This window comes from Miniopterus natalensis, chromosome 12, assembly GCF_054644295.1.
Source record: "Miniopterus natalensis isolate mMinNat1 chromosome 12, mMinNat1.hap1, whole genome shotgun sequence".
In the NCBI taxonomy this organism is placed as follows: Eukaryota; Metazoa; Chordata; class Mammalia; order Chiroptera; family Miniopteridae; genus Miniopterus; species Miniopterus natalensis.
In genome coordinates, this window is record NC_142092.1 from 65090475 (window position 1) to 65114435 (window position 23961).

Consider the following 23961-nt stretch of genomic DNA (forward strand, 5'->3'; position numbering starts at 1 on the left):
CCGCAGGCCCAGGACTCGGCTTCCTCAAGTCCTTTCCTCGCCACCACTCTCAGTCTGGGGGCTTGTTAGTGCCCCAAACACAACAGTTTTACCCCCGTTGTCGCTTTCCGTGAGCTCAGAATAGAGGACGCCATCTGTCGCCTTTGGGGTGTCATATGTCCACTGCTGACTTGCAAACAGGTTTCCCACCAAGAGGCGCTGGGAGGAAGGCAGGAGGGACTCAGTGGGCCTCCCGAAGCCCTGAGCCTGGAGACAATTAGCAGCCCCGGGCGGGAATCCTCAGCAGCCGCCGCTTCTCCGCAGGCGGGGAGCCCGGGCCTCTCTCCAGCCCCGAAGGGCTTGCTCTTCTCCGGGGGGACAGGGTGGCCCTCAGGACAGAGCGCGTCTGCACTGGGAGAGCTTGCCTGGGCAGGGCGGGGCGTTGCCCTCGGCCAGTGGGGCAGCCGGGGCGGCTTCCTGGGGTGTGTCACTGTGAGGGGGCCGGGCCCCCGACCTGCCACTCTGGCCACACCCCAGGCGCTTTTCGTCCAGCAGGGACAGGTGGTATTCACACAGGTCGATCAGCGAGGCCACCTGCTCGTGGAGGGGCAGCATCTTGAACTTCCTCTGAGCCAGGTAGAAGAAAGCCTCGACGAAGGCCTGCAGGCACATCCCTGCGGGCGAAGAGACCGGCGTTAGGGGGTGCGCGGCAGCTGGCCGGCCCGCTGCCCTGGGCAGGCCTGACTCCAATCCCTAGGCGCTTTCCCACCATGGTTTCCATTCTGGAAACGAAACTGGGCCCGCTCACGGTCCCGCCCACCATGCGCCCTGCTGGGCACATGCAACCGCTGGCAGATTCGATCCCTTAAGCAACCCTATGCAGGAGGTTTAATTAGGGTGTCACAGAAGTGGGGAGGCCTGGGCAAAGTCCTATGGGTAGAAACTCGTGGAGCCGGGATTTAAGCCTAGTCCAAAGCCATAGCCCTCTGTACCACGTTCCCATTAAAAGGCAGCCCTGACTTTGATACTGGGGGAGACAGTGTTTAAGGTAAGCCCAATCGGATGGCCTGGCCATGTTCCACATCTGGATAGAGGCGTTGGCTTTGTGGGTGTGCGTATTTGCCAAAAACCATCAAATTGGACCTTAAGATGTGTGCATTTGGCTATATGTAAATTTTACCTCAAAAGGTAAAGTACACCTCACCCCTTCTCTCCACCTATGTTCTGGAATGAATTAATAGTAGTCCCCTCTGTGCTCCTGGATGTTCTTTCCTCACGTTGCCTCATTCTTGGGATCTGGGCTCAAAGTCACTTGCTCAGTAAGACCTTCCCAGCTCCCAGCTTAGATGGGGCCCGGCACAGCTTCCTGCACTCTCCGGTGTAGCGCACACTGCAGCTCGGTCAGTGCTCATCTGTGTGGTTCTCTGACACTCGGCCTTCCCTGCTGGGTTATAAGCTCCAGCTCACCACTGTACCCCAGTGCCAGGCACCCAAAGGTGCTCAGAATTGACATGCTGAACAATGAGTGAGTGAATAATTGAATAAATTTGTTCTAGGCACTTTATAGACATTATCACTAATCCTCACAACACCTTTTCGAGATCAGTATTATTATGCCCGGCTTTACAGATGAGGAAACTAACTCAGAGAGGTTGAGTAACTTCCCTAAGGTCACACAGCAGAGAACAGTGGCCTGGGAATTCAAATTCTGACTCCCAATTCATTTAACTAAGTTGTGCTGCATGAAGGGTCCTGAGTCTTCCCAAGGTCCAAGTAAAAATGAATGCTGTGACCCAGATTCATGGGATTTCTGGGCTCCTTGGGGAAGGTGACACAAGGCTGGACCAAAGGCCACCCGGCGTTTTAATTGAGGCTGGCTCTGTCTGCTAGGCCACACCCTCCCAGTGGCCTTGCTTCCCTGCTCCAAGGCATTATTCACCAGCTTCTGTCACCGCAGGTAGAAGCCAGGCCTGGAGTTTGTAAATACTGGATTATATGTGGGCCCTGGGATCCGAGAGCTCTCTGTGCCTTGGGAACTTGAACTGAGTAAAGCTGTTTTGTCTCTTTCCAAGTCCATCACAGCTTTTTTGCTCAGCTTCTCTTGACTCCAGATGCTCTGCTAGTCCCCTGCTGTTTGGTCTTGAGACAAGGAGTTGAAAACGAGAACAGTAACCCTGGTGTAAACCCCTTTAATGTAAACAGAGGCCTGGTGGGACAGAGAGGCCGGGAAACGGGGCATCTGTCTGAGTCGAGAGACAGACGTTTCCTAATCACCGACTCTGGGGCCAGGGCTCTCCTGGGGTATGTGTGCATGCGCCGTGTGTGCATACCTGTGTGTGTGCATGCCTGCATGTGTGTGTCACTGTAGGTGGGAGGGTCAGACACACGCAGAGCGGAAGAGGTCAGGATCTAAAGCCAGAGAAACCCAGGGAGGTCCCAGCCCCCAGCCTCCCAGCTTGTGATCTAAACAGCGCTACCCAAAGTGTGGTGTGCAGCCTGGTGCCAAGTCCAGCAACTGCACGCCTCTGGTCCCTAACAAGATAAGGAGCTCGGGCCAGGATGTAAATCACCGTCCTCATCAATCACATTGTTGAGTTCAGCTGGCAGCATTTTGTGGCAAGTCTGTCTCAACAAAGGAAGCAGCCCGGGTTTGCATTCTGGCTCAGGCCTCTGGCCCAGGGCTATAAGGAACAGTTCGTGAATTGCAACTTTGAGTAGCTCGGGACCACAAACCCTTCCCAGCTTTAACGCGCATGCTGGTCATCTCGATCTTGTCAAAACGCAGATTCCGAGGCGGTGCCGAGACCCTGCGTTCCTGACGGGTTTCCCGCGATGCCCAGGCTGCCCATCCTTGGAGCACACTCTGAGCAGCAAGGACTGAGGGCACCTTTTACTCAACAAATATTTCTTTCCTTCCCTTAATTGAAGGCAGACAGCGATTAGAGCTATAATGCACAGAAAATATACGCTGAGGACCTTTTCTGGAAAAAAAAATGCAAGGCTAAATGATCTGGAAGAAGCCACTCTAAAATGAGAAGAGGGATTTAATGTTACACTTGGTTTGCTTGTCTACGTTTTCTGACTTTCTGTAGTAAACACGTATGTGATTTAAAAATATGCGATGGAAAATTCTAGAGGGTGGAAAGGGGCAATGCAAGGGCAGCTCCTTTTAATTATGAACCTTCGCTACCATTGAAATTTGAAGCTGTACACATGTTACTTTGAAAAAATACAATGTAAGCTTTCTGCATATATGTTCTACTTTGATATATATTAACTAATGTATATGTGGAAAACAGAAGATGAAGTAGATTGGAATGGACATCACTGACTCTCGTGTGAGTTAGATATGCTATCCCAGGTGCTCTGATCCTCGCTACAACTCCCATTGTGCAGATGAGAAAGCTGAGGCCCAGAGAGATGAACTAACTTGCCCTTAGGTCACTCATGCCCTGCTGATTTAGCACCTCATTCCTGAAAAGCCCTCCTAAGCATCCCTACCAAGGACACTCTGCGGGTAAGACCACAGCGGTGGAGGGCAGACAGGCTTCCACAGATACATGTGGAGCCTGCAGGAAACAGCAAAGTCAACGACTGGGGAGTCTGGGAGGGGTTAAGGGAATCGGCGAAGGCTTACGGGAAAGGGGGCATTTGAGTTGGGCCTTGAAGAACTGGCAGGGGTTTGGATGGGCAGGGACGAGCTGGGGGTTGTAGGCTGGGCTGGGAACAGGGAGGTGGTGGAGTCAAGAAGCAGGAGCATGGTCTGGGAGGAGCCCGGTGCTGCCGAGCTCTGCTGTGGGCAATCACGAACCTTCGGGGATGCGCAGAACAAGCTCTCTTCTCTGGAACCCAGGGCCCGCCCCTCCCCACCATCGTCATCTGCTCCGGCTGCCAAAACAAATGCCACAGCCTGAGTGGCTTAAGCAGCACAGATTTATTTTCTCACAGGTCTGGAGGCTGCAAGTCGGGGGTCCAGGTGCCAGCGGAGTTTAGCTCTGGTGACATTTCTCTTCCTGACTTGCGGTCAGTGCCATCTCGCTGTGTCCTCGCACAGCAGAGAGGGTGAGCCAGCCCTCTGGTGTCTCTTCTTATATGGACACCAGTCCCATTGGATCAGGGCCCCACCCTTATGACCTCATTTAACCTCGATTACTTCCTTAGAGGCCCTGTCTCCAAATACAGTCACATCGGGGTTAGGGTTTCAACATACGGGCTGAGCAGGGACACAGTCCAGTCCACAGTACCCCGGCAGGCAGCCAGCACCTGGGGACACTCTCCTACCACAAACCATGTCCCTGAGACTGCCTGAGCCATTCAGGAGAAATATAAGAAATCCTACTCCCCTTCCCCACTCCCCGGAAAAACCCCTCGCAGCTCAGATTAGAGTGAAAAAGCACCACTTTGGTAACATCGCTTTAGTGACCTGTTAGCAGTAAAAGTAATGAAAAGAAACAAATAATATTTACTGAGCCTTCATTAAGTGCAAGGCCCTGGGCTGAGTGTGGTTATTTAACTTAATTCCACAGAAACTGACGCAGGTAGGTGTGACCATCAAACCCATTTCCCATTAGACGCGCCACAGTCACACACAGCTGATAGGCGGCTGACCCCAAGGACCATTCTCGCAACTTCTCCGCTCCCCTGTGGCAGCCCCGGAGGAGTGTTAATTCGGTGCTGAGAAGGAAGAACGGCCACCGCCCTGCAGCGCAGGAGGGACGGCCCCGTCCATCTCTGTGGACTGTCAGCAACGGGGTGCAGCCAGCCCCGCGGTCTCTGCACGTGGCTGTCCCCACCTGCCTCCCCTGCCCGAAGATAAGCTATTGAGTATCTTTTGAAACTCCATTTGGGCTGACGGATGTCGCTGGAGAAAGCAGCCTTTGAAACGTTCCAGCTGTAGCCACACGCACGTCTCTCACCCGAGACGGCCACTTGGATGGGGGGTGCGGCCCCTGACAGACGATGGCCTCATTCTGTCAGTCAGCTGGGCGAGGGCGGGCCCACAGGCCCCTTCTGGCTCCACTCCCAGGGAGGGGGCCCTGCACGCTCGGCTGAGTGAAAGCCCCGGTGGCTGCTCCCCGATAATCCTATCATCTATTCGGGGGTTTACGCGTGGGAACAAGAATAATACCTGCGTGTGCACAGCGCTTGCCAATTTATAAAGAATATCCGTTTCCTATCTGGTTCTCAGAGCAATGTTCGGAAGAAGTTACTGGAAGTGTTCCCCATTACAGCTGAGGAGCACAGACCCGGGGAGGCCAGGGGCCTGTGAGGGCCCCAGGGGACGAGGCGGCGCTGAAACCCACGCCCGTCTCACGCCCAGACCCACGACTCTTTCCCTCTCTCAGGCTCTTCCTCAGCACCCGACGTTCATGTATCCCCCGAGTCTACAGAGCACACTCCGTATGTGATCAATTAAATCATCGTGGGCCCCGGGTACTGCCCCGGGCTGAATGGGAGACGCTTCTTTTCCCCGGAACACGCCCGGGCTGCCTGCTAGCGCTTCCCGCCCAGGCCCTGGCGCGCGGGGCCGCGCTTCCCAGCCCCTCTCCCCCAGCCCTTAAATCTCTCTCTCATTACTCACTCAGAAGGGATGTGCTGTCTCAGTGCCATCCTCAACGAGGAACTCTACAGCCTCCTGTTTGGAATCGTCGGGAGGAAATAAAGCTGAACGATCTTGACTAGAATTAGCTTAGTGATTCCTCTCCGAGCAGCGGAATGTCCCCCACAAGAGCGATCCGCCAAGGCTGCGTCAGCTCCGGGTGGTTAATCAGCAGGCTCCCATCCGCGCCCCGCTCCGTCTGCCGCCACAGGAGCAGGGGCCCCCTCGACGTCACTAGGGTCGCTCCAGGCCTGGGCGGGCCGCTCGGAGGGCTCTGTCACAGGCCATCCAACCTGGGCGTTTCCCGTGAGACGGCACTCGGGTGTGTGGAATGGTGACTAGCAGCCCGACGGGCTGGTCTGGGTCCCAACTCCGCTGCTTACTAGCTGCCCAGTCTTTAGCAAGTCGTTTTATCTCTTAAGGGCTCTGTTTCTTCATCTGTGAAGTGGGGACGGTCCTGTCTGCCCCTCGGGCTTTTTCCAGGCCCCGCCCAGGAAAGCCCAACACATGCTTCAAAATAGCAGTAGCGATGCCGCCCACCCGTCACCCCCACTCTGATTCTGCACTCTCCCCTCACGGTGACCTTGTGCCATCATGACACTGGTTTTATGCTTTGATGCAGGGAGCTGATTGCTTGTCTCCACACTTGACTGTCGTGAGGCCGGGGCCTTTGCCTCCATCTCCGGCTCTCACAGGGCGGGCTCTCAACAAGTGTTTGTGGGACGAATGAGCCCGCAGGGAGGAAAGCCATGGGGGGACCTCAGGCCTTTCCGCCTGTGCACTGCGTGGTGTTGAGCCAGTCACCTCCCTCTCCTGGCCTCCCTTCTCCCTTCTGCAAAATGAGCGCAGGCTGGGCGACTTCTCAGGATTCCAGGAGCACTGGGAGCGACGGCAGCTTCTGAACGTTTTAAAAATGGTAACATCTAAAATCACACACGACATTTACTGAGGACGCTCTGCCTGCCAGGACTCATCTGGTGCATTTTCCCTGTTCATTTAATCTCGTGGCAACCTGAGCCGCCCAGCCTCTCGCCCGAGGTCACACTTCCCTAGCCCAAGGTCACACTGTGGGAGAGGGGTGAGGCTGGGATGCCCACCACTACTCCGCATGGCCTCTCCCCACACCAGGCAGAAACCGCCTCAAGGCTCATCTTTCAGGAGAAGAAAGGGAGAGCTCAGGAACAGAGGTCGCGAACACGCAGTCACTGTGTTTAAGCATTACAAGAACAAGTCACTGCCACCTTTGTTCTTGGCTAGATGGAAAAATTAATAAGGGTCAGAAAGGAACCAGAAATAGACTTTGCAGAAAAATCGTTACCCCCAGAAGCCCGAGGCACCCGAACAACAAACATAATCAAAGGCGAAGGCAGCTGTTCCAGCATTTCATTAGTTACAGGCCACACCACTGGCCACCAGACTGCCCCAGAGGCCCAGCTCCAGTCCCACCCAGCGTCACCCAGTTCTACCATGGCACGGACACAGGTTCCTGGGCCATGGTCTGGGAGGACTGGTCACCACTTTCTGCAACTTCTTCATGCTATTCCAGACGTGTCTCATGGAATTAATGGCTCTGACAAATCTTCTGAGACTCAACTCTGACTCCTCAGCAAGTGGCCAAAATCTCTGGCTTGGAAAGGGCTTTGAAGATAACACAATCCAGGCCCTTACAGGATAACAACACTCGAACGAAATAACTGGAATGAATAAGCGCGGCTGATACACGGCACGTGCTTAGCATGCACCAGGCTCTGCGGCGAGCTCTTTCGGGCACCTCTCAGGTGGTCCACAAAACGCAATCTGGTGGCAGGTGCATTTATGGCCCCCCACCCCATTCCACACATTGGTCGTTTGCCTGTTTAATGACACAGCAAAACTTTGCTTTTGTCTTGGGTTTTCTGTTTGCTGGTTGGGCCTTGCAGGCTTCTGGGGTACAGAAAGGTAGAGAGAGACATTCACCTCGAGCCCCACAGACTGGAGGTGTGGTGGTGGGATTCGAACCCAGGCCCTATGAGGCTGCCCTCCCAGCATCAGGGTACTCGGAGAGGCAGGGAAGAAGCCGTAAGTCAGGAGCTAGCAGAACTGTTTCTAGCACTGTTTGTCTAGCTTCCCGCAGTTTCCCTGTGAGATCTGGAGCCGAGGCTGCCCTCTCTGACTCTGCAAACAATGGCCATCTAGCCCACACTTGGCCATCTCCAGTGTGGGTGCCCGTCACCTCCCCAGGAGGCCCCTGCTTGCTGTGTGCTCTCTGCCTCCGAGCTGACACGTGCAAAGCCTCCCCGCTGGCCCGCTTTCCCACAGAGCAAATCTACCTCTTCGTTCCCACAATGGCCTTGCTCTGGAGGATTTGTAAGGCGGCAGCCCAGGTGATTAATCCCACAAATGCTCGCTGACCGCCCATCGAGCGGATGCCAGGATGTGCAAGCCCTTGTGTGGAAGGGGAGGGGCCCCCAGGGAGGGGGGAGAGGGCTGTGGAAGGGGAGGGGAGTGTTAGCGTGCAAAGGGAGAAGCCCGCAGCTGTCTGGGAGCAGCGGGAAAGCTTAGAGGGCGCCTCAGGAAGGAGAGGTAGGTGGCCTGGGGGTAGTGCCGGGTGCCTCAGCTCATCAGTTTCTCCCCTGCTCCTGGATCGTGCCCAGCAGCCATCAGATACACCCTGGGTCTTGCATAGTTGAAGAGGCAGCCTCGACATGGCATCTGCTCCCTGATCAGCCAAATTTCCAAAAAAGATGCTGGCACACGCACTGTCTCCACAGCCTTCCTCTTGCTCACCTCACAAGGAGGGTGGGGGACGACACACATGACAGACGACACATGCATTCGCTACCTCTCCACCAGACTGCTTTTGCCAAAAGACTGGGCCCTGTCCCTTTCTTTCCTCAGCTCGCTCTCCCTGCAGCATTTGTCAACGTACGTGGACGCCTCCCTTCTTGAAACACTCTTCCAGCTCCTCTGACACCCACTGTCCTGCTTTTCTTTGTATCTTTCTGGTAACTCCTGGTTCTGGCTCACCTGTCCTCTGCTGCTTCTCTCAGCTTTCCCTGGCTAGGCCCAGCTTCTCTTCCCTCTCTCCCCGTCCTTCATTCCCTAGGCTTTAAATATCATTCCCTCCAATCCTTACCTCCAGGCCAGACTGTTTTGTTTTATTTTGTTTTTGCCACTGGGATATCTCATTAGCATCTCAAAAAGCCCATTAGAAATAGATCTCCTGGTCTTCCCTTTCTAATCCTGCTTTCTCTTAAATCCAACCCATTTCAATAGACATATCCACCCACCTCCTTGTTCAAGAATGAAGCCCCAGCGCCATCATTGAAACTCTTCCCCCAGCCTCCGAGTACTTTACGCCCCTGCTCTCCATCTCCACCATCACCACCCCACCCCACCCCCAGCCTGAGAGGCCGTCGCTCCTCTGGCTCCCTCACTGGTGTCCCCACTTCCCCTCCTGCCCACTTCCAGCACAGCACCCAGAAGGATCTTTAAGAAGCAGGACTCAAGCCTCGGATTCTCCAGCGTTAAGCTGCCCTACAACATTTAGAACACAATCCACATTCCCTAGCCTGCTCTGAGCCTGTTTCTGCAGCGCCCCAATTCCAGTACAGCCCCTTTTCCTGTGTGCCCCCCTTTCATTTCCGAGAAGCCGCTGCACACTTTCCCAGCAGAGGGCTCTTGTCACTGGCCGGTCCCTCTGCTGGAACACACTTTCCCTGGGTCTTCACTGGGCTTGCACATAGATCCCAGCTCCAATGTCACTCTTACTGACAGATCTCCCTGACCTGCCTAATATAAATTAGGTCTTCTCTGCTATTCCTAAAAACTGAGTTACTTTATTTCATAGAACTCATCACAACATTTATTTTTGTGTTTCTGTGGTTAATGTCTGTCTGTCTCTGCTCCCAGCCTGTCAGGGGTGTGAGGCCTGGGTGTCCCATTGGTCACTGCACATGCCAATCACTACTATAGTGCCTGCCACATGATAGGCGCTCTCTGAACATCAGTTGACCAACTGAATGAAATTGATAGGCGGGGCACATGGCACACACTAGGTGTTGAATGTCAATTCTCTCCCCCTTCCCTGCTTGGGTCATTGATGGGTTTTGTGAGCATGCCTTCAGCAGCCACTTAGGGTAGAGAGAACCCAGGCTTTGTATCACAGATGCCCAAGTTCAAATCCAGGATCCGCTAGGGGACCTTGGCTCATTTTGGGAACCTCAGGAAATGAGGGAGATTTCAATGAGAAAACATAGATGGAAGAGGCCCTACCTGGTGTCTGGCACCTGGAAGACACCCTGTAAATGTGACCTTTCTTCACTGTATTTAAGTCATCAGAGGGCTAAGCCTGGCAGATAAACCGTCTGCTGTTGGGGGGCAGAGCTCAGAAATCTCTGTCCACTGTGGCTCTTCTTTGTTTCCCAAATAGTCAACCTGGGGACAGTTAGACACCCTAAATCACCCACCCCCAACTCACCCATCCTAACTCACCCACCCTAACTCACCCATGCTTCCCTGCTCCCTATGCTTGCCTCCAGTAAACTGGCTGGGCCTTCTGGAATTTAAAGGAGACCCGAGTCAGGAGCCTTGGGGCTGGGGGTGCCCACACTCCAAGAGGGCTGAGTCCTGTCCTCAAGAAGAGACCCTTTTGAGGAGCTCTGAGGAACAGGCCTGTCACTTGGAGAGGTGACAGGGAGGCAGATCAGTGTCAAAAATAAGACAGAGAAGTGGGTTTCAACTTGACTCACATTAAGGATGTCACTTCAGAGTAAAATGAGAGAGAAGAGAAATGCTCTTTTATGTGGGAGTTTATTTTTGTCACTTTGTCAGCGAGAAATTGCAGCCCCGAGGGCACTGAAGCTGCACAGAATTACCCAAAACATTAACATGCAAATTGCCTTCTTTAGAGAAGGTAATTTTATTAGTGCAGGAAAATGTTTTTTTCACTATACTCATGTTCAGGAGCAGGGCTGTCTGGGGGCCAGGTGGGGCCACCGCAAATGGAGAGTTAAAGAGTCCCGAGCTTGGTTAGGATTCTATTACCTCCTGCACTTTGAACCACACGTGGCACACACTATAGTGTCACTGCTGGTTACTACGGGTGCACCAAGTGCAGAGGGCAGGTGACTTGTTCAAGATCATACAGCATCTATGGCAGAAGAAGGGGCAGAGCTGAGGTCGTGCGACCTGTGTCAGTTAACCAGGTGAGCAACAGGGAACCCTTAGGGGTCCAGGAAATAGACACTCTGAGAATAAGAAGCCTGATAAGATCCCATCCATCTCTTCACTCACTCACTCACTCACTCACTCACTCACTCACTCACTCACTCACGCACGCACGCACGCACGCACGCATTTGGTCAATAAAGCTTTCACGACGCTAGGTAGGCCCTGGGCCCCAGACATGAATCAGGCACGAGCACCGAGGTGCGGAGGGGGTGCGGACTTCTGCAAACACCTGTGATCCAGCAGGGGTGCCAAGATCTGACAGCGCAGAAGAGGGCATGGCTGGCTGTCAGGAAGGCAGGAAGAGGGGCCTGCGAGCTTCACAAAGGAGGTCGCATGTGTGAGCGCTGTCCGGTCAGTGAAGACAGGGAAAGGCATTGCGGGCAGGGAGATGGGCACGAGCAGAGGCACAAACAGCCGCGTGCTGGCCTGGCCCAGAGCAGCCCCATGGCTGCTGCCCAGGGTGCATGGGAGGAGCGCTGGGTGAGGCTGGGGGCTGGGGCTGCCGGGGTGGAGGGGAGGCCGGCCAGGCCAGTCTCAAGGGCTGAAGAGCTCAGATTTTATTCTGTAGGTGACAAGCAGACCCTGCAGGGCCTGTTCAGAACAGATCCACGTTCCCTTGAGACTTCCGGAGGGAAGGGTGCCCAGACCCTGGAGTGCCAAAGTGCCAGCAGGCGGCAGGAGGCTGTGCTTACACAAGGCCTGCTCCTCCCTCCCAGGCGTGGTCCGTGGGGACGTGTGGGTGGAGACGCCCACCTGCTACCGAGAAGAGAGCACCCAGTCACGTAAGGCCTCACTGAGCAGTTCGGGTGCGCTCCTTTCCCGCAGGCGGCCATCCTGTGCCCTGAGCTGGGTGGCGGCTGCATTGTTTGACTGGGTGGGGCACAGGGAACTGCTCCCAAGCTCTGGGGGCTGTCCTTTAGGGAAGCCAAGGGAAAATGTGGCCATTTCAACACCGAGCTATTTTGAGATCCTGAAGGCGCCCGCTCTATCCCAGGGTTTCTCAATCTCAACCCCTTTCAGACTTGAGGGCAAATGATTCTTTGTTGTGGGGTCTGCCCTGTGCACTACAGGATGTTTAGCAGCATCCCTGGCCTCTACCCACTAGATCCCAATAGCAACCTCCTTCTCCAGTGTGACAACTCAAAATGTCTCCACACGTGGCCAAATGTCCCTGGGGATGGGGTTGGGGCAAAATTGTCCCCAGCTGAGGACTACTGGTTTATCTAGACATCAGGGAACACACAGAGGTCAAGGACACCTAATCACTGGCAATCTCTCAAGTCTTCCAGTGGTTTGCAGGGCACCCCAAGGGCATGACCCTGCCTTCTCTCTTCTCCATGGGGCAAAGGATGGGCATAGTATAGGCTTCATCACAAACTCACACATTGACTCTCTCAGAAAGAAATGTGTAACTTCCTAGAAAGATCTAGGAAACAGAGCGGGGGTGGGGTGGGGTGGGTAGAAAGCTGATGGACAGCAGGCACTTCTTCCATTAACTAGCCAGGGCTTGAGTCCCTCATCTGTGAATCAGGGCATTGGAATAGATGATCTCTAAGGCTTTTCTGGCTTTAAACACTACGATTCTATGGCAGTAAGATGAACACACATTGGAGAATGCTACCAGTGACTACTGGAGTTGACCCCATGTGAGAGATGGTGAACTATGGGCTGGGTAAGGCTCTGTCTTGGCTAAATTGACCATTCACTTGACTAGAGACAGAGAGCTGATCAGATGGCTTATGAGGTTCTTCCTTCACTCACAGGTTAAATGACTAAGCCAAGATTTCACCAGGAATTTCATGGAAAATCTCGGAAAGGGCCTGTACAGGAAACACTTCTGGAATCCTTGTGATTGGTGCAGCTCCTCACAGGCCATTAGAATTTAAAGACAAAGAATTCTGGATCAGAAACACTCTGAAAGTCACAGTCTAGGGACTGAAGCCCACTAAGAACCTGTGATTTAACTACAAGGTTACAGAGTGCTTTCTCTCCCCAACACTCTACCACCATATCAACAAGGCTTCAATGTAACAAGGGTGGAGTACAGCTGAATGCGCTGCATGACAAAGACTGTTTACGAAGGAGTTTTTAGGGAAACCCAAAGGCAACTCGGAGGGAAAATAAACCAAGGAAACAAAAGCCGCTGGCACCCATGGCTGCAGCAAACATTAAGCACAGCCCAACTTCCAACCAGGTTAACATAAAGCCTCACATTAAAAGCCCAATTACCTTAGTTTCTAGTTAGTACCAGATACATCAGGTCCAGCTTTCAACAAAAAATTACAAGGCCTGCTAAAAGGCAAGAATAAACACGGTGTGAAGAGACAAAGCAAGCGTCAGAACTGGACTCAGATGACACAGATGTTTGAATATTACTTGATGGGGAATTCAAAATAAGATAATTGATATGTGAAGGGCTCTAATGGAGAAAGTAGGCGGTATTCAAGAACTGATGCATAATGTGAGGAAAGAGATTGAAATGCTAAGAAAGAAAAAGCAAAGCCTAGAAATAAAAATACCATAACAGAAATGAAGAATGCCCACAATGGACTTGCCAGTAGACTGACATGGCCAAAGAAAGAATCAGTGAGCCCAAAGATATGTCAACAGAAACATCACAAACTGAACTGCAAAGAGAAAAAAAAAAATGCAAAAAAGGAGAATATCCAGGAAGAGTGGGGCAGTTATAAAAGGTGTAATATACTCATAATGGAAATACCAGAAGGACAAGAAAGGAGAAGTGTTATGTGAAGTAATAATGGCTGAGAAGTTTCCAAAATTAATGACAGACCCTAGAAAAGAAATAAATGAAGGCAAAATAAAATCTCCTAATTTCTCTTGTTCTTCATTGATCTACTAGATTACTGTTCAAAGTAAAAATAGCAACAATGTATTGGGTGATAATATCTTAGGAGTAAGTGAAATGAATGCTAGCAATGTTGTTGGAACAGGAGAGAACAAATGGGAATGTTCTGACATAAGGTACCTGCACTGTCTGTGAAATGGTACAGTGTTACTTGAAAATGGACTTATTAGCTGGAAAAGTACATTGTAAACTCAAGGACAACAACTGCATTTTTAAAAAAGAAATAAAATTGATATGTTAAAGGAAGAGAAAAATGAAATCATATAAAATGCTCAGTTAAAACCAGAGGTGGCAGTAAGAAAGGGAAGATTAAACACACACACACACAAAACAATACACAAGTGCAACAAATAGAAAACAGTTGTAAACATGGTAGATATTAAGCCAACTATATCTTTAAATGTGAATGGTTTAAATATATCAATTAAAAGACAGGAATTGTTCTTTAATTGGAATGGATAAAACAAAACAAAATCCAACTATATGTTGTTTATAGGAAACCCACTTTAAACACAGACGTAGATTAAAAAGTAAAGAGATGGAGAAAGACAGATCATGCTAACATCAGCCAAGAAGAAAGTTGGAGTTGCTCTATTAATTTCAGACAAAGCAGACTGCAAAACAAGGAAAATTATCTGGGATAAAGGTGGGCATTATATAATAATCAAAGTTCAATTCTCTGAGAAGACATAACAACCTTTATAACAATGTATATAGCTAAAAACAGAGTGTCAAAATATGTGAGGTAAAACTGATAGAACTGCAAGGGAAAACAGAGAAATGCACTATCATAGTTGGTGATTTCAACACCCTTCTATCAGTAATTGGCAGATCCAGCAGGCAGAAAACTGGTAAGGAGATAGTTGAAGCAAACGGCACCATCAATCAACTGGATCTAATTGACATTTCTAAAACACTTCATCCAATAAGAGCAGAATACACGTGGAACATTCACAAGACAGACTACATTCTGGGCCACAAAACACACCTTAACAAATTTAAAAGAATAAAAGTCATACAAAGTTTGTTCTCTGATCACAATGGAATGAAACTGGAGCTCAATAACAGAAAAAGAGCTGGAAAGTCCCAAAGTATTTGGAGGTTAAATAGCACATGTCTAAACAACATGTGGGTCAAAAAATAAGTCTCAAGAGAAATCTTAAAATATTTTGAACTAAATAAATACGAAAATAGAACTTACTGAATTTTGTGGGATTCAGGGAAAGCAGTGTTTAGAGGGAAATTTATAGCATTGAATGCATATATTAGACAAGATAAAATATCGAAAATCAACAATCCAAGCTTCCACCTTTGGAAACTAGAAAAAGAAGAGCAAATTAAATCCAAAGTAGGCAGAAGAAAAGAAATAATAAAAATTATAGTATAAATCAATGACATTAAAAACAGAAACTCAATAGAGAAAATTAATTAAACCGAAAGATGGGTCTCTGAAAAGATCAATAAAATTGATAACTTCTAGCCAGGCAACCCAAGAAATAAAGAGAGAAGATTATTAGACTACTAATTAGTAATTTAAAATTACTAACATCAGAAATGAAAGAGAGATCATCCCTACTGATCCCATGGACATTAAAAGGGTAATAAAGGAAAATTATGAATAGCACACTGCTCACAAATTTGGTAACTTAGGTGAAACAGACCAATTTTTTGAAAGATGCAGTTTACGAAAACTCACACAAGGAGAAACAGATGATCTAAATAGGCTCATGTATCTATTAAAGAAATTGAATTAACAATTAATAACCAGAGTATAAAAGCAGAGGGGGATACATCCTAACTCATTTCATGAGGCCAGCGTACCTTAACACCAGAGCCAGATAATGGCATTTCTAGAAATGAAAACTACAGACCAATATGTCTTGTAAACATAGATGCAAAACCCGTAAACAATATGTTAGCAAATTGAATCCAACAATGTATAAGAAGAATTCTACACCATGACCAGTGGGATTTAGTCTAGGCATGCAAAGCTGCTTCAACATTTAAAAGTCAAATGATGTAATCTTTCTCAACAACATGCTGAAGAAAAAAAAATCATATGTCCAAGTCAATACAAGTAGGAAAAGCATTTGACAAAACCCAACAGCTAATCATGATTTAAAAAAACTAACAAACCAAACAACAACAAAAAGCCTCTCAGCAAACTAGGACTAGAGAGGAACTCCTCCACTTGAAAAAAATAAATATATACAACACACTACACACCTGTTAGATTGGCCAAATAAAAAAGCTGACAATACTAAGTGCTGACAGGATGTGGAGCAACAGGAACTCTCACTGATTCCTAGTGGGAATGTGAAATGGTAAGGCCACTTTGAAGATTGGCAATTTCTTAAAATCTTAAACATAGTTTTAACATACAATCCAGCAATCACGTTTCTAGGTATTTGCCCACTTGTGTTGAAAACTTATGTTCACAAAAACCCTACAAACTAATGTTTACAGCAGCTTTATTCATAATTGCCCCAAACCAGAAACAATCAAGATGTCCTTTAGTAGGTGAATGGATTAACAAACTGCGGCACATCCATCTGATGGACTCCTGTTCAGAGACACCAAACACAGCTCTGCCCAACACTCAGGGTTGCCTTAGTTGCTGAATTGAGCTCTTGGGCTGGCCTGGGATGTTTTGGGATTGGCATGGTCCTTCCAACTTTAGGAGCTTGTGACTGTTGTCACTTCCCAAGGCAGCACAGGACCGGGGTTCAGGACCCAGTTCCTGCTCTGTCTCCGACTCCCTCTTCACCCCTCTGAGCCTTGGTTTCCTCCTCCCTAAATGGAGTCCTGAAAATAAGACCGAGCTCACTGGGAGTAAGAACTGGAAAACTATTTTGTAATCTGTAAACCATACACACGTCGGGAACGACGCTGGTGGTTAAAACAGAGGGAAAAAGAGCTCCTGTTTACTTCCTTCCTAAATCCTTACAAGAAGGCAAGGTTGATGTCACCCGTCCTGTTTTAAGAGGAACTGCAGCTCCCAGAGCTGAAGCGCCCCCGCTTGGGGCTCCCAGACGGAGACACGTGGCATTGAACCAGCCCGGCTGCCTCTGCGGCTCATGCTTTTCCCAGGACGCTCCATGCTGCTGCTGCTGTTCCTCCAAGACCTGGGGAGAGTGAGCAGCAAGGCCGAGAACAGGGACCACCGCATAAAAATCCATTCCGCCGTTTTCCTTTTGTGTCCCTTTTTGGGCCCTGAGGCCAGACAATGGGCGGGGCTCCTGGTCCCTGCACCCTGGAGGTGATGGAGAGGATGACAAAGAACAGGCGCTGGCCTGACAAGGGGCGGCGGGTGTGAACACAGGGCTCCTGGCGGCCGCCACCAAGGGGACATGCAATTACAGAAAGCTACAGGCCCCGAAGAGCGGTGTCTGCGAGGGACAGGGAGCTGGCGTTTCTCTCAGCTCACTTGCTCTTATTAAAATATTCTGACGCCGACTCTTTTGCAAGCGTGTAGGGCACACATCCAGGGAGGCCCATCTGACTCGGGGGTGATTGCAAGGCTGGAGAAGTTGCTTGTGCCAGACACATCGAGCGAGGTGCCGCGTGCAACCTGCCTCGTTCTCCGCGGCCCCCGTGTTCCAGAGGGAGGGGGCGTCCATGTATATGCATAAGTGGGGCTGTGCTAAACATGCCAAGTAAAAATACTTTCAAATATTTCAGTACCTCATTAACCAAATACATTTCGGTGGGGCTCATTCCAGCTGATGAAAATACAGGAGGCAGGCGATCTGAAGTCCGAGGACATTCGGGGCGAGAGAGAGAAAGGAATACGATCATACACCCGCAGGATCAGCTGACTGGCAGGTCTGACCCCTCCTCCGTTGGACTTGTGTTTGCTGTGCACCTACTGTGTGCCAGGCGGGAATAGCTCTGCCTCATGGAGGTTAGTCCAGCTTAAGGGAAAGATGCCACACTCGCATTCGTGTTTAATCGGCGCTGTGATCTGCGTGGTCGAGGAGTAGGGCTGGAGGCTGTGGGAGCCCGTGGGAAGGGGGGCTGCCCAGCTGGAGAGCTGAGGAAGGCTCCTCGAGGAGACAGCCTGGGCAGTGTGTGCAGGGGGCGGGGGTGTCCCGCACAGCAGAGTGCCCGCGATGGAGAACCTCCACGGTGGCCGGCCACCTGGCTGGAGCAAGTGTGGGTGGGGTTAGTGACGGGTTGTGAATGGGAAGGGGTCTAGTCCACGAGGCCCCCACTCGCTCGGGTGCTCTCCCTGAGCTGGAGTCGTGAGACCAGCGACCGCAGGCAGCTGATGGTGGGGTCTAAGTTGAGAGGTAATGCAGAGGGAGGGCTGGAGGCCGCCACGGCCATCCTAGGGCTGCCAGCGAGTGCCCGCCCGTGTGAGAGGACATACAGGGGCATGGCAAAGGCTGGTCTTCGGGGACCAAGGCAGGGCAGACGTGAAGGAGACTGGTCCTGCCGTTGGGGCTCGCGGCCCCGAGGCCTCCATGCTGCATGTCCTGCTGCCATCCCAGCCCTCTGGGGCCTCTCAGTCCCCACTGCCCCCGCTTTCCTTGAGCTGGACCCCGGGGTTCCTCTTCCCAGGAAACAGTGAGGCACAGGACAAAGGGGCAGTCAGGTGCCAGGCTGTTTACAGCCGCAATCCAGGCCAAGGCGGGTGAGGGCAGCCTCGGAGGGCGAGGCGAGGAGGGCTGGGCACGCTGTCAGCGCGGAGGGAATGTTTGTTACCGCCTGTCCCCTCCCTGTCCCGGCTGTGAGCGGCTGAGGCAGGCACTTCTTCCCGTCTGTGCCCAGCACCTGAGCGCGCCTGGCGTGAGCCGGTGCCCAGGATGCCTTTCCTGAGAGGGGCGCAGTGAGAGTAACGTAAGCAACAGCAGCCGCCCGCTTAGCGAGCGTTCCCCGCGGCAGGCCGCTCCGCGTGCTTCCGCGCCGTCTCCCTTCGTCCGCGTTAACGATCTCTCGAGGTGGCGCCGTGATCATCTCCACTTTACAGAGGAGGAGCGTGAGGCTCAGAGGAAGGCACGCAACGTGCAGAGGCTACCCGGGGAGCGAGCCATCGAGCTCAGATGCCAAGGCAGGTTTGGCTGGTCCCAGAGCCCCGGGCTTTGGCTACATTGCCAGTCAAACCAAGGCAGCCCCAGGAAGGAGGGCACGTAGCTCAGGCCTTCAAGCAATGGAAGAAATATTTATTTTGGCCGAAGGGTCTGTAGCGTGTATCAGACATTAAACCATGTCACGGTTAGATTTCCCCCCGGAGACAAGGGTGTGCGTGTGTGCGCTCATACGTGCTGTGCACGCCTTCACGTGTGCGACCCATGCTCGCACGGGTGGAGGAGGGTGGGAAAAACTCTCCAGCCCATTTGTTCTTGCTTTGCAATTATTTTTCCCTTGGTTACTGGGAGAGACCTTCAGCTTATATCTTAAAACAGCAAAACATCTGGCTGTGCAAACGAACACAGCTCTTAGGGGTCAGAAGCCCCGAGATGCTGGTCGTGTGCTCGATGCCCAGGTGCCGGGCTCGAATGTCCCCTTCGCAGGTGAGATATTTGTCCCTCAAAGATGACACCAGGGAACCTCCTTCTATTGCCCAATCTCGATGCTGCTCCTGTCTCACCACGGAGAAGCGAGGTTTCGCTCCGGGAGGAGCTGAGAGCAGAGTCTCAGTGACGAGAAGCAGCTCGTGGGCGCAGTTTACATGCAGTAACTTCATCTTCACCCACAAACTCGTTTCTTCACTTGGTGCCGGGCAACCAGAGGGCGGCCACGCCCCGGCTTTGCGGATAACCCCTCATTTGGATTCCTGTGGTCTGCTGAGGCGGGAGAAAGGCCTGAAAGATCCCAGCCTGGGATTCGCTTGTCAGAATGGGCTAAAAATAAGTCTTTTTCTCGTCTCTTTAGCTTGGTCAGCAGACCCCAGAAAGCTGGCAGACCCCAAAAAACCTCACCAAGCCCGTACTGTGGATGGCCCCCGTGGATCCCGCGTACAGGGAGCAATTTGAGAGGCAAAGCAAACAGGAAGAGCTACCCAGAATTAACAATGGGCCAGATGGTCGTGCTAGATTGAAGCAGTAAAACATGATAAATAGCTTCCTGTGGCAACTCCTGATCAATTTCAATATTTAATAATTCCACTGCCACCCCACCCCCTCATCTGGCCCCCTCCACGAGATCCTGCCATGGCTCCCTGCATTCAACTCACAGAGCGAACACTTCTTTACTTTCTGAAGGCGTCAGCAAAAGCTGTCTGCTCAACTGTCACATGAGCCCTCTGGGCCTCGAGATGATAATTAATCTGCCCAGCCCTCCATCTCCGTGCCCTGCCACTCTGGTTGCCAGGGAAGGTTGTGAGGAAGCGCCCACTGCGGAGATGCAAGGGAACACTCACCTTGTGGATTCAATGAGTGTGGCTGTTCCCTGAGTTCTGCTTTTGAATTAAAGCAAGGCTGGGGGCTGGGTGGTCATCTTACTCCAGGACCAGTTAGTAGGACAAAGCAACCAAGAAGTGTACGGTGGCAGCTTGGGGTGAGAGCCTTACCCCCCAGCCGTGCCTCTGAGCCTCAGTTTCCTTCTCTGCACAATGGGGATAACCACGCCTGCCTCAAGGAGGGTTCTAACCAGTGCTACACATGTAAAGAGCCTGGCAGAGGGGCTTGGCACATAAGAAATGCCCAAGATGGGCAGCCGAGAGCATCATTATCAACTGTGAAGCGGATCAGCAAATGTGGCCTGAGCCCCGAGCCTGCAGGAAGGGCCTGCTGGTCCCTGCGGTCAGGAGACTGTGGCCCAGGGCAGACCACAGGTGTGCACAGGATCTGCAGGGACACCCCGCTGTCAGATGGCCCACCCCAGGATTCTCCCCAAGTGGTGCCTACTAATAAGGCTAGCTGCCTGTACTGCCATGGAGGGCTCCAGAGGCTTTCACACCCACTGACACAGGAGGCCTCGGGCACCCTGGAGAGGAGGCGTCGTTGGCACCATTTACAGGTGAGGAAATGGGGATTAGGAGGTGAAATGGCTTTTCAAGTTTATGGCCTAGAAAAGGCATAGTCAACTCCAACCTGGATCTCCCACACCCGACTTCATGTCTTCTCCGCCAAAGCACGGTGGGGGTGGGGAGTTGCTCCCAGGTGCCCCCCACTCTGTGAGTGGTCGGAGCTGCCAGGTGACCTGAGCTGCAGCTTACTCATTGTGAAATGAGGCCGGTGATACCTACTGCATGGGGACATTTAATGAGGGAATATGCATGAAAGTACTTTGTAATTTCGTGAGGAGCCATAGAAATGTGAAGCATGGTTATTACGACTTTGTAGAGATATACCCTTTATGAGCAAAAAGATCAGAAATTCATCCGCCTAACAGTGGATCCTTCTAACTGATGCCTTGATGCCACATAACCTGGAGGATCGGGAGCAAACTTCTGTGTGGCCTTCAAGGCTCAGCAGCTCCTGCAATCCCATCTCCACCCCTTCTCCCCTCCCTTCTCACTCCAGCCCACCTAAACCACTTGGGGTTCCCTGAGCCTTTCAGGGATGTCGATGCCTAGACCAAGCGGCACCCCTGCTGCAGGCGTGTCTGTCCCACCCTGTTCACCAGCTGATCAAATCCCCAGTTCTCCAGGCCATCTTCTGCGGGAGTCCCTTGATTAGGAGCACCTCCCTAGGGTGCCCCAAGGGCCTCCCTGGGTACCCCAAGGGCCTCTCTGCCTTTCCTCCCACAGCACACACCCCACGGCACTAGCATTGTGTTCTCATCTGCCTCCCACTTGGCAGGGAGCTTTTTCAGGGCCTGGCCCAGCATGTGCTCGGCGAGAGTGTGTGGAGGGAGGAACGAATGAACGGATAACCGAGTATTTCCAGTATGAATGGAATTAAAGCCTTAAGCAAAAACAAGGGGTTCTAATGGGGGAATTAGAATCTGGGTGGGCACAGCCTTGTAGCAGACAGTGCCCCTGAGCTCAAATTCAGCTTAATCCCTCAAGCTGATGGAATAACTTTCTTCTTTCCCCTACCTTGACCCCGAAAGAGAGGGAACAGGAAGTGTACCACCTGCCCACCCCTGTCTGAACCCCCGAGGGCATGGTGGGGGCCAGCACCAGGTACCTGATTCCCGCTGGTCCAGGGTCATGGAGTTCCACCTCCTCGTGATGTCGATGTAGAGGATGTCCACGGCGGCCATGGACAGGCTGCTGCTGCTCAGCTTGCAATTCCTGCCGAAGACAGGGAGGGACATGTCACTGCTGCACCAGACCCGTCTCATCCGTCTTGCTTCCTTGCCTTTGCCCAGGCTGTGTTCCCTGCCTGGCAGGCTCTCCCTCTGTGTCTGGAACTATTGAAGGCTGCATGGCTGGGGATGGTGGGAGAGAAGACTGAGAATGTAAACTGAGGTTAGAGCATGGGGGCTCCTGGAATTTGGCTAATTGGAGTTTTAATGGGCTGCAAAGAGCAAGGACTTCAGGAAGGCGAGTTTTGATTCGAACCTGGCTGTGCCACTTAGAAGCTGGATGGCCCTGGTTAAACAGTTTCCCTTTCCTGAGCCTCAGTTTCCTCACCAGAAAATAGGCGATCTTTGCCCTGGTCAGTTTTCTCAGTGGTTAGAGCGTTGGCCCAAAGGACTGAAGGGTCCCAGGTTTGATTCTGGCCAATGGCATGTACCACGGTTGCAGGCTCAATGCCCGGCCCTGGTCGGGGCACGTGCCAGAAGCAACCAATTGATGTTTCTCTCACATCGATGTTTCTCTCTCTCTCTCTCTCCCTCCCCCTTCCACTCTCTCTGAAAAGCAATAGGAAAAATGTCCTCAGGTGAGAATTAAAAAACAAAACAAAACAAAAACAGGCAGTCTTCATCATAGTCACAGGTGCCAGACTCCCTAGACACCCAGCATAGGTTTCTGTCTGCTCTGCAAGGGAAACGGGACGCCACGATCCAAAAACACACCCCACACATGGGCCTTCCCCTTCCCCTCCACTGGTGTCTAGAGAAGGAAGACGAGCTGGGTCTGCCGGGCCATGTTCTCCTGCCGGTTCCAGTGGCTGGTGGCAGCAGCTCAGATGACCCAGTGATAACAGCACGTCACGGGTACCCACCAAAGGTGTCACTGCTGCGCAGAGTGATGTGATTCCCCCTAGGAAACGCTCACCAGAAAAGTCCTGGAGCCTGATCTTCAGACAGGCACTCGAGGCCTCCACGCTTCACCCATCTTAGTCTGCCGCTTGAAGGTGTTATGTAGGCCCTGGATCAGCCACAGTGAGCCCAAGACGCACAGAGCAGGAGGCACAGGCTCCCCATGCCCCTTTGTGTGGGCCGAGGCAGCATTGCTGGGGGCCCCTTGATGCTCAGTCCTGACCTTAGGGGAGTCACCGGGAAACGATAGGAGGAGGGAGGGGGCAGGCCTGTGAGCTTCGGATGCCCCCCTGGTTTAGGAGCAGAGATGCCAAGAGAGTCAGGTTTTCAGTCCCATGTCAGCAATGGTGCCCCCCGTCCAAGTGACAGAGGGTGCTTAGAATTCTCCTCCTCCCCACTTGTTTCTTTCTTTTTACCTTTTCTTTTTTGGCCTGAAAATGTGGGGAGGCAGTCTGGCACACAAAATAGAGCAAGATTCATGCATTTGACAGACCAGGACTAAAATTCTGTAACTATGGGCAATTTATTAATTTTTAAAAATATATATTTTTATTGATTTCAGAGAGAGGAAGGGAGAGGGAGAAAGAAAGAGAAACGTCAATGATAAGAGTCATTGGTTGGCTGCCTCCTGCATACCCCTTGCTGGGGATCAAGCCTGCAACCTGGGCATGTGCCCTGACCAAGAATCAAACTGTGATCTCCTGGATCCTAGGTTGATGCTCAATCTGAGCCACGCCAACCAGGCAACTATGAGCAATTTACTTAAACCTCTGAGCCTTTATTTGTTGGTCTCTGAGTGAAGATAATAATACCCACCCACGTGGCTGCTGTGAAGATGAGATGAGGAGCCCGCATGGTGCCTGGCACCTGGTTGGTCCATGACAACTGTCGGTTCCCTCCCGATCTCTCTTCTCTTCTCTCCTCTTCTGGAACTGGAACCAGCTCGGCCCCGTCAGAGGCTGCCCGAGGCTGACCTGACAGTGGGTGGCCCTGTTCAGTCTGGAGAAATGCTGTTGCCAGTCACCGTGTGGGCACAGCGCTTGGCTCTGTGCAGCCTGGAGGCAGCCCGGGGCCTGGCCAGGTGCTCTGCCCTCCTGCAAGGATCCTGCTGTGAGGCGAGTCCCAACACGGGCTGGATTTGCCTGAAAGTCCTGAAAGCTAGACCTCTAGGCCAGCTGTCCATTTGTCTGAACTACATTCAAGGCTG

General features: G+C 51.8%; 1 protein-coding gene across 1 annotated transcript in view; it reads right to left on the bottom strand.

The window, feature by feature from the left end:
• Positions 1–361: 361 nt before the first annotated feature.
• TTLL11 (tubulin tyrosine ligase like 11) overlaps positions 362–23961 on the bottom strand; it is a 169290-nt gene continuing 145690 nt past the window's right edge. Inside the window, exons 8-9 of the mRNA XM_016211053.2 lie at positions 21734–21840; positions 362–653 (exon numbers count right to left, since the gene is read on the bottom strand). Of these exons, the coding sequence (XP_016066539.2) occupies positions 370–653; positions 21734–21840 (391 nt within the window). The 3' untranslated portion in view covers positions 362–369. The remainder of the gene's footprint in view (positions 654–21733; positions 21841–23961) is intronic.